The 12,151-nt window shown below is 44.7% G+C and overlaps 1 protein-coding gene across 1 annotated transcript; it reads left to right on the top strand.

Annotated features, from left to right (window-relative positions):
- Positions 1 to 3,154: 3,154 nt before the first annotated feature.
- On the top strand, positions 3,155 to 11,736 carry LOC141546380 (sodium-dependent phosphate transport protein 2B-like). The gene is made up of 11 exons (XM_074274152.1): positions 3,155 to 3,242; positions 3,774 to 3,902; positions 4,735 to 4,878; positions 5,368 to 5,479; positions 5,828 to 6,023; positions 6,598 to 6,693; positions 7,066 to 7,183; positions 7,460 to 7,627; positions 8,206 to 8,322; positions 8,441 to 8,565; positions 10,508 to 11,736. Exons 1-11 carry the CDS (start codon positions 3,155 to 3,157, stop codon positions 10,646 to 10,648), a joined length of 1,434 nt encoding a protein of 477 aa, XP_074130253.1. The 3' UTR covers positions 10,649 to 11,736.
- Positions 11,737 to 12,151: the final 415 nt, after the last annotated feature.

Consider the following 12,151-nt stretch of genomic DNA (forward strand, 5'->3'; position numbering starts at 1 on the left):
GATGATAGATTGATCCTGCAACTACTTGAGGACAAGGGAAGCCTCTCCTGAGCAGGACAGTTTTGTCATTTCTGACTAGTGGCTTGAAGTGAAAGAGGAAGTCACAGATAGTGCCAGCAGTCTCTCTGAGCTGCAAAGCTGTTGGGTAGGGAGTAAATACATATAAGAGAATTCCCATGGAGGCTAGGAAGATACTTCTGTTGCAACTCTTGATTCCCTCTCCAGCCCCCTTCTCTCCCATAGTAGTTTATTTGTTCCAATAACATGTAAACATAATTTTCAACATTTAATTTTATAAGATTTTGAGCTATATTTTTCTCCCTTCCCCTCTCCTAGATGACAAGCAATGTGATAGAGTTTGCTATCTAGGTGCAGCATGTCTTTTCCGAGTCTGTTTTTGTTTGGGTTGTTTGGGAAGGCTGTTTTGGGACTAGACCTGTGTACTCATCAATAAAGGGAATGGAGGATGAAGGACTTGCCCACCAAGGCTAGTTGACACCTCTTCAACTTGGATAGTTAGACAATGGTGTGGGCCACTAGGAACTTCAGTGATGTGCCTTGAGTGAAAAAGATACTGAAGTGAAGGGTGAACCAAGTGATCAGCCCAAAGTCTTGAAATTCTTGATTGAACCCCAATAAAGACCAATGGGTGCTCATTACATATCAACCTTTTAATGCACTGGACCCCCTGCTCTGCTTCTCTCTAGTTTGCATTTCTTTCTGCAAAATGAATGAGAACCTGAGGAAAACGTTCCCTTGGAAATGGGCTGATGGTGGGTGGGAGGTTCTAGGAGGTGAGAACACGAGCTGAGGTGGTAAATGGTGTCGGCTTTTGTCCAGAGGGCCCCAATCAGCCAGGCTTCCCACCCACGCCTTCTCAGTAGTGCTATAAAAAGCGGTCCTCCAGGTGGATGAAGCCAGAGCAGATGAAGAAGCTCCTTTGGCGTCTCCTTCCCTTCTTCTGAAGCAACATTCCTGGGCCTCCGGGGAGACTGGCACCGAAGTATCCACAACTCTCAGTGGGCTGAATCGAGCTCCCGGCTCCTGTGGCCGGGCTAAAGATTGGAAAGAGAAAGGACCCTGGTGATCGAGAACGAGGGTGAGAGTCTGTGGGCCCCTTCCCTGGACTGCCCCCCCTGCCCTGTGCTGAGAAGCCAGCTCCCACTACAGCTCACATCTGGGCCACTTTAAGCACCTTGGACAGATCCCTCAGACCACAGGTAAGCTTGGCTGGAGTTTGGCCTTCCTTCAGCTGCCCCTAGCCAGCCTGGGCCGTCCCTGCCGGGATTCGGCAGGGAGAAAGGAAAGCACTGCTTCCTCCTGGAGACCTTTGGTGCAGGACAAAGCTTCTCCTTTCTCTCCTAGTCATCCAAAGGTTCTTTCTATTTTTTTTTCTTCTCCATAAAGCTCTACTTCTTGCTGGCCGAGATGGTTCCTGGTATCCTCTAGCATATCTGGGGAGCACAAAGGGAGGTTTAAAAATTTTAGCCCAGTCGTCTTCTGTCCGATCTGAGCGTTCTTTCACCCATTTGTGGGTTTTATGGTAAAACTACTGCAGGGTGTTGTTGGGTTTCCTTTTCCAGCTCAATTTACCAATGAGGAAACTGAGGCAAACAGCATTAAGTGACTTGCCCAAGGTCACACAGCTGGTGGTTGGAACTACATTTGAATTCAGGAAGTTGCCTTCCTGACTCCAGGTCTAGCATTCAATCCACTGTGGCACTTCCCTACCTCCTTTTTTAATCACTAGATTTCTTTTTTTTTTTTTTTTTTTCCCTGAGGCAATTGGGGTTTTCACTAATCACTAAATTTCAGCTTTTGATTCTTTAGCTTTTGAGATTAAAGTAGCACAGGCTATTTATTAGACATCCACATATTTCTCTCTGCTGTCTATTGAGTGGGCAGATTGTGCCCACAGCCCAGATCCCCAGGGATTTCACAAGGTTATCCTGAGGGGGGATCAGGGCTTGTGGGGAAGGGATGGTTGGCTATTTGCTCTCCCTGGAAGGAGGGTTTTTTTCTGAATGGAAGAATGGCAGCTAGGAGACTCAGTGGATCAGAGCACCAGCTCTGAAATCAAGAGGATCTGAGTTCACATGTGTACTCCCACACTTAACACTTCCTATCTGTGTGACCCTAGGCAAGTCCCTTAGTCCCAATTGCCTCAGCAGGAAAAAAAAATGGAGTCATAGAGCTATCACTTTTCAGTATCTTTGGGGCTTTGATGTGGGTCAATTATCAGACTTATGGGGAGGCAGTTTTTATAGGGGAATATGCACATGGGAAGGATTGATCCCCTTGGATGTTAGAAGGGTGCAGAAGCTCCAGGCTTCTGTAGGTGAGGGCAGTGGGTTAATTAATGCCAACAGAGAAAGGATCCAAAATTTTAATGCAGTGTTGATGGCAAGGATGGCCAGAGGGAGCAGAAGTTAGGAGTAGGAATGGGGCTGGCTGTGGAGGCAGAAGATCTGCTATTTCCCATCTGGAAGATATTGGGACTCCTTCTGCAGTAGCCTCAGTTCCTTCATCTGTAAAATGATACTAGAATGAGACACTTACACGTTAGAGATTAATGAGGAAGAGTAGAGGAATCCAGGAGGGCAATGACTAAGACCAGGATTAGTGATTTATTATGAAGTTGGGGCAGGAGGAAAGAAAGGATGAATGCAGGGAGAAGGGATGATTTAATAGCAAAGCCGAATGTATGGATGAAATTTACAAAATGGCCCCATTTGTTTCTTTGTTTTTTAATGAGTTTTAATGAGCTCTAGAACTTATTTTTTGGTTTTTGTTTTGTTGATGCTATTATTGTGTGATTAATTGTCCTGCTGTCCATGGTGATCTAAAATGGTGATGCATATTTTGTTTTAAATTTCATTATTCAGACCATGGCAACTCCACCTCTATCTCCATTGGAAAACTCCCACTGTGATGCTAAGAAGAGCACTGAAGATCCACTATATCTGGAAAAGACAAAGTTAGATAAAAGAAACCCTAGCAGTGAGTACTGTTCTCTCATCCCATTGCCATCTTCCACTCCTCCCCTGGGGAAATGGACCTTATTCCTGATGGTTTTTTACTTTCTTTTGCAGATAATGCCTATTCTCCTATAAGTAAGATAGAAGTTCTGTCATCTTTTTGTGAAATTGCATTGATGGAAGAGCCAGTGGTGGAAGAGCCAGTGGTGGAGCAAGACCTACAGGATGTTCCTGACTTTAGGGACTCAGGGATGGAGTGGTCAGGTAACGCCAGCTCCCCTTCTGTTATTGTTCAGTTCTCTCTGCAATTTTCCTGACAGAGCCTAGAATGCTTTGCCATTTTCTGTTGTGACCATGTTTATAGATAAGGAAATGAGGTAAGGAAGAAGTGACTTGCCCAAGGTCATACAACGAGTAAGCCTCTGAGATCCAATTTGAACTCAGGAAGATGAGGCATTGTTGGCCTCAGAAGAGCTGGGGCAGGATTAACAGCAGCTAAGGGCTGAACCTCCTAGAGCTGGCTAGCATCATTGGAACATTTACAAAAGCAAAACCGCAGCCTGCCTTCTCCTGGCTAGAAAGAGATGGGACAAGATTCCAGAAAATGCCAGATCCTTTGTGTGTGTGTGTGTGTGTGTGTGTGTGTGTGTGTGTGTGTGTATGTGCACCTGCACAAGAGCAAGCTGTACATATATGGACACAATAACTAAAGCAATTTGTATAGCTTTTAGCACAGGGGCTGGCACAGAGTAGGTGTTGAATAAAAGCTTATTCTCTTCCTCTTTGTTTTTGCAGAGAAAGACACCACAGGGAAAATAATTGCTGTCTTCAGAGAGTTTGGAAAAGGGATCCTCCTCCTGGGATTTCTCTACTTCTTTGTATGTTCCTTGGATGTTCTCGGCAGCGCTTTCCTACTGGTTGGAGGTATGAGAAGCGATATCAGCACAGATCAAAAGTTTCTGCGTGGCTTTTGTAGCTTAAGAGTTGCTTTTGGTTCAGCATGTAGCCAAACAACTGGCCAACTCAACCCAAGTAATGGCCCCTTTCTTAAACTCTTCCTGGCCAAGATGTCTCATCTTTTCATCCACTCCAGAGACATGGATGCTTCTCCATTCTTTCTGCCCTTCTCTCTTCCCTCTTCCCTACTTACACTCTAGTCTTTGGGGAAAAGACACTTTAGGGAATAGGAATCAAAAATTTGTGTGGAAGAATCTGATAGTTGGGCACCTTAGGTCATCAGATAAAAGTTGCGTTGAGGGTGACCCTCTGTATCTTTGCATTGATGTCTGAATCATAGCTTTGGGTTCAGAGATTGGCATCTGTGTTAGATGCATCTTTGGATGTTAGATGTTGTGTTGGCAACAGAAATGGTTTCAAGTGGAAAGAGTGAGAAGTCAAATTTGTCCCCGGAAAGCAACTAGAAAATTGGGGTCGTTTTTGTCCAAATCAGCCTCCCTTGGACCTTCCTTAACCCCCTCTCCACAGATTCTTCCCAGTCTCCCTCCCTTTGTCTCTGTCTCTCTCTTTCCTCTAATAACCCATATCAGGAAAGGGAATAAGCATTTCTAGATCATTTGTGTCAAGCCCCGCTCTAAGCAAATTCAGCCCTCACTGTCCTCTGCCACATTGCCTTCCTCAGCAGCCAGTGACTCTTCTTCACTCCTCCTTCCCCCACAGGGGCCTCTAAATTTGGTCTATGGCCCAGAAGTCCCTAATATAACCACGTGTAATTTAAAATTTTCCATTCTCTTTGCAGGGAAAATGGCTGGGAAGATTTTCCAAGATGGTTCAGTGTTGAACAACCCTGTGGCTGGCTTGATGATTGGCGTGCTGGTGACAGTCCTGGTGCAGAGTTTCCTCACCTCTATATCCATTGTTGTCAGCCTGGTATCCTCTTCACGTGAGTCAGCACGTTCCCCTCTCCCCCAGTGCCCCAGTCCCTATGCCAAACTGGATCTCTTGAAAGAACTTCATGCGAAATTTTAGAACTGTGAAATTGTTCCCTATGTGCCCCAGAGTCATCATCTCCCCGATTTTCCAACCTTCCAAGCTTGGGACAGAGCTCTTGCTACAGTCTCGATCCGAGCCATGCCCACATATCCCAACATTGCTGCCAGTGGTCTCGTTTTTTGCTATGGGTAAAGGTCCAGTTGCCCTGCCCCACTTAGAGCCGTGGGCACCTGGTTGCCGCTGTAGGGAGTTGTTCTTCACCCAGATCTTCAAGCAAAGACTGGGTGACTGACTGGTTGGAGACATTGTAGAAAAGATTCCTCTTTCTTGGTCTTCATAGTTTCCCTAACTTTTTTTTAAAGTTGATTCCTTGGCTTGTTGAAGCTTTTCCCTATGAATTTCCCTATTTTATTTTCATTTTCTTTTTTTCCTTTGACAGTGCTGACAGTAAAGGCAGCCATTCCCATCATCATAGGAGCCAGTATTGGGACTCCAGTGACCAAGACCATCGTGGCCCTCATGCAGGCTGGAGACAGAAATGGGTTCCACAGGTAGGTAGCTTTGTTTGCTTTTTTTTTAATCACTGCTGTAACTGTATTTTATAAAGGTGAGAATCTTTACTCTGCTCTAGATACTCATCTTGCTCTTCCAGTGGTTCTTTCAGAGTGTGGAATAACTACTCAGAAGTTCACATAATTCAGCTGAGTTTTCAATAACCTTGAATTGATAATGATTTCATTAAGATTAAGAAGAATAGTTAAAATCTGGCCTCAGACATTCTTTATGGCATATGATTGTGATGGAATGCTATTGGGCCATAAGAAAGGATGGGGGGGTATAATTTCAGAGTGAAAAAAACCCATCACATTAATTGCTTTGTTTTTTTCTCCCTGCTTTAGGGCTTTTGCTGGAGCGACTGTCCACGATTACTTTAACTGGTTGTTAGTGCTGGTGCTGCTGCCCGTGGAGGTGGTCACTGGCTACCTCTACCACCTCACCGATCCCATCGTGGAAACCTTTAATATCAATAGCGAGGAAAATGTCCCTGACCTCCTGAAAGTCATCACCGATCCCTTCACCCAACTCATTATCCGGGTGAGCATCAAGACTCCCTCTGATTTTAATATGAGTATGAAATGGTGCCAGTGGTGGACTAGGTTCCTGTGACAGCAGAGCTCTAAGTCTCTTCCCCCAATCTGTAGTGCCGGTTAGACATGCCTTTCCTTGCTCTGACTCCCCCATTTTATTTGAGGGAGTGGAGCTAAAGGGCTTGCTTGGCCCTCCACATTGGCAGTTGTGTTCTTCAGCACCCCCATTCTGCCATTTGGGGCCCAATCACTGTTTTGTTGGTTGCTTTGTTGCCTTTCTGAACCAGGCACTGGGAGATATGATGACCAAATGCGAGCCCCTTCAAGGCTTCAAGGAGCTGGTGGTACTGGCCCCCCAGAATAGGGCAAAAGGGTCTATCTGACCTGATGGGGGTCAGGTTAAGATGAGACAGTCCCATGTAGAAGTGAGGTCCTTGGGGAACGAGACCAATCTGTGTCCCTTTTATATACATCAGGGTTTTGTCTTCTGTGCACTGGAGCCCCTGGGAGAGTAACTTTTCAGTCACAAATTATAGGTGAGGAACAAGCTAACTCTTTCCTCATGTGTGTTGCTTTTCCAGCTGGATAAAAAAGTCATAAATGAAATTGCTATGGGAAATGAGGCAGCCAAAAACAAGAGCCTGATAAAGACTTGGTGTAAAACAGTAAAATATGTGGTAAATATCAGCTCTATACCAAAGCTCTCCTCACCCTGCCTTAGTTCTACCTCAGACTCTGTGGAGCAGAATGCTTCTCTAAGACAGAGCTAAAGCAAGTGATGCTCAGGTCCCCATTCCAGGGTAACAGTGCTCAGGCTGAGCACAGCTGGGCTGACCTTCAGAAGTAACCCAGAGTCTGGACTTTAGATGCTCCATGGTCTATGGACCAAGCACAGAGACAGAAGGCCTTTTAAGCATTATGGGGAAGGTGGAGTAGAGAAGACGGGGAAAGTGAGGATTCATTGGCTAGTAGGCCATGTGCAGTAAAATCGAATTTTCCAAAATGCCATTTTCAATAACAAGCTTTTTTTCCTTTATTGTGTCATCTAGGCATTAAGAAACGTTACTGTTCCCTCAGAAAACTGTACCTCTCCCAGCTTCTCCTGGACCAATGGGAACACGTCCTGGACCCTCATGAGCACAACATCTAAACAGAACATTGCAAAGTGTGAGTAGGAAATCTTTCAGTTAACCCTCATGTCCTCACATTTTAAGTCTTTTTAGAAATCCAAAATGGCTTTTTATAAAATCTGTGTGGGACCAGGGCTATATGTTATTTGTATTTAATTTCAACATCTCCTGAGATCTTTTGGGGAGGACTGTGTAAATCGCTGAATTACAACCACTTTCTGTAAGAGCTAGTGCTGGGTAGAACACTGTTTCTGGGTTAAGTGATGAAGAGGAAGAAAAAGATGATGACGGGTGGCTGCTCCGGTTCCCACAGGCAAACACGCACTTGTGGATGTCAGTCTCTCTGACCTGACCATTGGACTCATTCTTCTGGCCCTCTCCTTGCTGGTCCTGTGCACCTGTTTGATCCTGATGGTCAAGGTCCTGAACTCTATGCTCAAGGGACAAATTGCTACGGTGATTAAGAAGACCATCAATACAGGTAGAATTCCTCCCTTCCTGTTCCTTCCTCTGCTCCTCTACTTTTTCTGTCTCTAAGTTTGAAGATTCTATGTTCTGAGAAAATGAATTTGTAAATAAAGAAATCATCGCTAAGGTCATTGTAAATACAAAAGGGCTCTAGAAATGTCACTGACCTCAGTAGTTGGCCAGGGATCATTGTCCCAAGCTGCTCCATCTCCCTCCTACCTTATACACAAACACAGAAGAAGAATGTCCAAGGAAAAGGAATCAAGCGGGCAGAGCATGGCTGTGGTGGCCCTCTCTGGCCACCCAAAATAATCAGATATTCTCATTAAAATCCTAAAAATCATCACAGTTATTAACAAAATTAAAGAGCAGTTATTAGGCAAGAAGGAACTGTAAGAGATAGCACAGAGGGCTTAGAGAAAGGAATATGAATTCAAATCCTACAAGTAAGTCACTTGACTTCTGTTTACCCCACTTTCCTCCTCTGTTAGGATGAGGATAGAATCTACCTCCCAGAGTTTTTTTTGTTAGGATGAAATAGCGATTTGTCAGGACACTTGGACAAACGGGGCCTTTTCTTCTTTCCCCCAGATGTTCCTTTTCCTTTTGCCTGGCTGAAGGACTACCTCACCATTCTTGTTGGAGCTGGGAGTACATTTCTGGTGCAGAGCAGCTCTGTGTTCATGTCTACCATCATTCTTCTGGTTGGTGAGTTCTCCCTTTTCCCACATTTCCCCTTGCCCATGTCCATGTCTCCATTTTTACATTGGTCTTGCCATGCTGAGTCATTCCCAGCCAGGACTGAACCTGTGTTTCCCCCCCTTAGGCATCGGAGCGACCAGCCTGGAGAGAGCGTACCCCCGGACTCTGGGCTCCAACTTCGGCACCACCACCACAACCATCCTGGGTGCACTGGCCAGCCCTGGAAGCACTTTGGAAGGTTCTCTCCAGGTCAGAATGCACAGTTGGGACCTTCTGTTCTTTCCTCAACTTCCCACTCCATCCTTCCCATAAGCACCTGGGTTCCTTTTCTGAAAGATCCTCCATATCCCAAAGGGTCGCTGGTTGCTGCCGAGGTCTCAGCTGCCTCTGAACAGTGACTTGGGGGCTAGAGAACCATCCCTAGCTCTTGTTCTAAGGAGCTGAATTTCCTAAGAAATGACCAGATATCTAAGCTTGTGTCTTAATAAACAAATGAGGATGGTGAAGTTTCACCCCCATCTGCGACCAGTCCCCTGTGCCCCACATAGATTGGTATGGATAACTTCCCCCCTTTGCCCTCCTCTGAGTCAGAAAACAAGAAAAGGTGGAAACAATGTCTGACTTGTTTGAAGTTTGAGTATGAATCTCAGCTGTTACTTGCTAGGTGACTGGTATAGATCCAAGCTCTGTGTGCAGGGCAGGGAGAGGGGACCTTTGGTTTCCTGGGAGAGAGAAGCTTTGGGGGATTCTGAGGATCTGTTTGGGCAGAAAGCTGGAGGAAAGGCATTCTGAGAGGAGGAAGGTGGGGAACAAAGGTCCTGGGAATATGGCAAGTGAAGAGCATCTTTTTAGATTCCAGTGAAGCTGGCATGGTGATGATGGCAGGGATAGTGGTAGTATGAATGATGAGGATGGGATTGTTGGATGCTGGATGGTTAGAAGCAGCTGAGGTGATGCTAAAAAAGCCAGGTGAGATCAGATTCTAGAGGGTCCTGAGAACTGAACCAAGGATTTTACTTTTATCCTTCATGCATTAGAAAGGCAACAGGTATCAGAGATTTACAGGTAGCCCTGGAGGTGTGATTTAGGAACAGAGTACGTGGAGGAGGCATTTGAGCCAAGGACCAGCCAGGAGGTGCTTTGGAATAGTTCCGGAGTGTGGAGAGAGAAGGGCTTTCAGAAATGATCCTGTCCAATCTCCCCTCGTTTTGTAAATTTGAGTTTAAATTAATTTGAGATTCAATGACTTGCCCACCATCACGGAAATGGTATTTCCCAGAGGATAGGCAGCATTATTTTGCAGGTCATGAAAAATGAAAATCTGGTGATGTATTTAGGAGTGGATAGGAGCAAAAGAACAAACAAGAGATCCTGTAGAAGGAGTCAGGAGCAGAAATCACTCTTTTGGAGCTCAGCAAAAGTGGCTCAAATATTCAACTTCATTCATTTGTAATCTGGGACTTGAGCTCTTCCTTGAATTTTGTTCCTTGCTGCATGGCCCTTTGCAAAAAGGCCCATTTTCATAGGATTTAAGGATCTTTGAGATCATCTGGTTCTCCTTTTGTACATAGGACAAGGGTTTTGCTAAAGGTCAAGGTCATAAGGTAAGAGTTCAGAAGAGCAGAATGTAAGCTGATGGTGGGCAGGAGCTTTCCCTTTGCATGGGGCTTTGTATCCATGAGGTACTTGATCAATAATTGTTGATTAGATTGTAGCTAGATCTTCAGACTCCCATTGAGATGGTTTGTTCTTTCCACAAGGCCATAATAGGACTTTTACTTGTAGGGTGCATGAAAGGTTCCCTAGCTCTTGACAACATGATCTCATTGGACGTCGACAGTAACCCAGGGAATGAAGGCTCCATTGCTGATGTCAGATGAGCAAAGTGAGGCTGAGAGGCTTCCACCCCAAGTCTCCCTGGATTTGGGTCCGATGCTGTCTGGGTCCCAGCCCCCCTATCAGCCAGCTCTATTCTTACAAAACTAAACAGACTGGCCCAGCTGCCTGCTGCTCTCCCTCTTGGCTCTTAAATGGATGAGCCCACAGTGAAAATAGTCATGGAAAATTTCTCTGGAGCCTCTGATCTTTCCCTTCTCCCCAGCACTTGCCTCCTGATTTCCCTTCCCTGTCCCTGATTGGCTCCCAGTGTGTCTCCATGAGATCTCATCATGTTTACTCTGTTTGATTTCAGATTGCCCTGTGCCATTTCTTCTTCAACTTGTCTGGAGTTCTTCTGTGGTACCCAGTCCCGTTCATGCGCCTGCCGATCCGTCTTGCCAGGGGCCTGGGGAATATCTCGGCCACTACCGTTGGTTCGCCATCTTCTACCTGATCATCTGCTTTTTCCTACCCCAAGTGGCAGTTCCTGGGCTTTCCCTGGCAGGCTGGACTGTGCTGGTGGGTGTAGGGGCACCTTTCCTATTTCTGTTGCTGGTGATCCTGGTGATTTGTGTCCTCCAAGCCCTCTGCCCTCAAGTTCTCCCTGACACGCTGCAAACCTGGGACTTCTTGCCCTTGTGGATGCGCTCCCTTAAGCCCTGGGATGGCCTGGTGTCCCTCCTGACATGTAGCTGGGGCTGCTGCGGGCTGACCAGATGCTGCAGAAGAAGCAGAAAATGTCCAGAAGTGGATGAAGATCAGGAAAAGACACGTAAAATCCCCCTCAGGGGCCAAGAGGGCCATGAGGAAACTGCAGTAACTATGGAATTCCAAGCCAGGCATCCAGACACAGGAGCAAAGCTAAGAAGACCAGGAAGGATGGGGGAACCCCTGCGTTATTGTGGCAGCTCAGAAGTCTTTACTTTGCCTCGTTATAAGGGAGACTACTCTTTATAGTCATTTTGCCAAATACATACTCTTCTCTGAATCCCTGATTCCCTCCCACCTAATTCCAGCTAACTGCTCTCTCCCCAAAATTTCCCATTTCCACAGAGTATGAAGGAAAGGGCCACCTGGACTGAGGAAGAACAAGCATTCCTCCAATCCCCTGTCACCTATTTGAGGACATATGGACCCTTATCCTGGTCTTCCACTGTATGTAACTCTTCCTGAACAGATGTATAGTCAGCGATTGTATAGTTTTTCTATTGGACAGTAAATAACGTGTATGAGTCTGATTTTATATTGCTCACCTTTGGAAGGAAATATTTAATTATAAAATATCTTTTATCTAAATAGTCAATATAAGCAAGAACATCTGTATATAATGTCAATTTTGTCATGTTTACAATAATTTTATTTAAAAAAATTTCAACAATCACTACCATTCATTCTTTTTGCTTAGTAGAATGTGTCATATAGGAAAAGTCCTCAGCCAACTCCTTTTTACTTCATTTATTTCTTTTTTGTTTACATGTATAATTCGCAATATATTTCCATATTTGTAACAGTGTGCAATAAAAATCAGATCAATTCAATCCACATTCAGTGTCCATGGTTTTTTCTCTAGTTATGGATAACATTTACTTATTCCTTTTTTAGGTGTAATTTTAAGGTGTAAGGTGTAAGTCATAAGTTTTTCTAGAAAAATTTAAGCTTATGAGGAAACACCTGTGCTGTACGGTAGAGTAAAATGTGTTCTTTTTCATATCATCTTTATTGGTAGAATTATGTAACACATATTCTAAATATACATTTCAAGCTTCTGAATTACAAAAACAATAGGTTATGAAAAGTTATTACACGAAGTGAAACTGCAGAAAACTTTAAAATTAAATCTCAAAAAACACAACATATCTGATGGTCAAGAGGAGATAAATCACAACTTTGTATATACATTATTAAAACATTAAAGAAAATAAGATGACTCAACACTGCACCATGTATATATTCTTAT

Source organism: Sminthopsis crassicaudata, chromosome 6 (genome assembly GCF_048593235.1).
Source record: "Sminthopsis crassicaudata isolate SCR6 chromosome 6, ASM4859323v1, whole genome shotgun sequence".
NCBI lineage: Eukaryota > Metazoa > Chordata > Mammalia > Dasyuromorphia > Dasyuridae > Sminthopsis > Sminthopsis crassicaudata.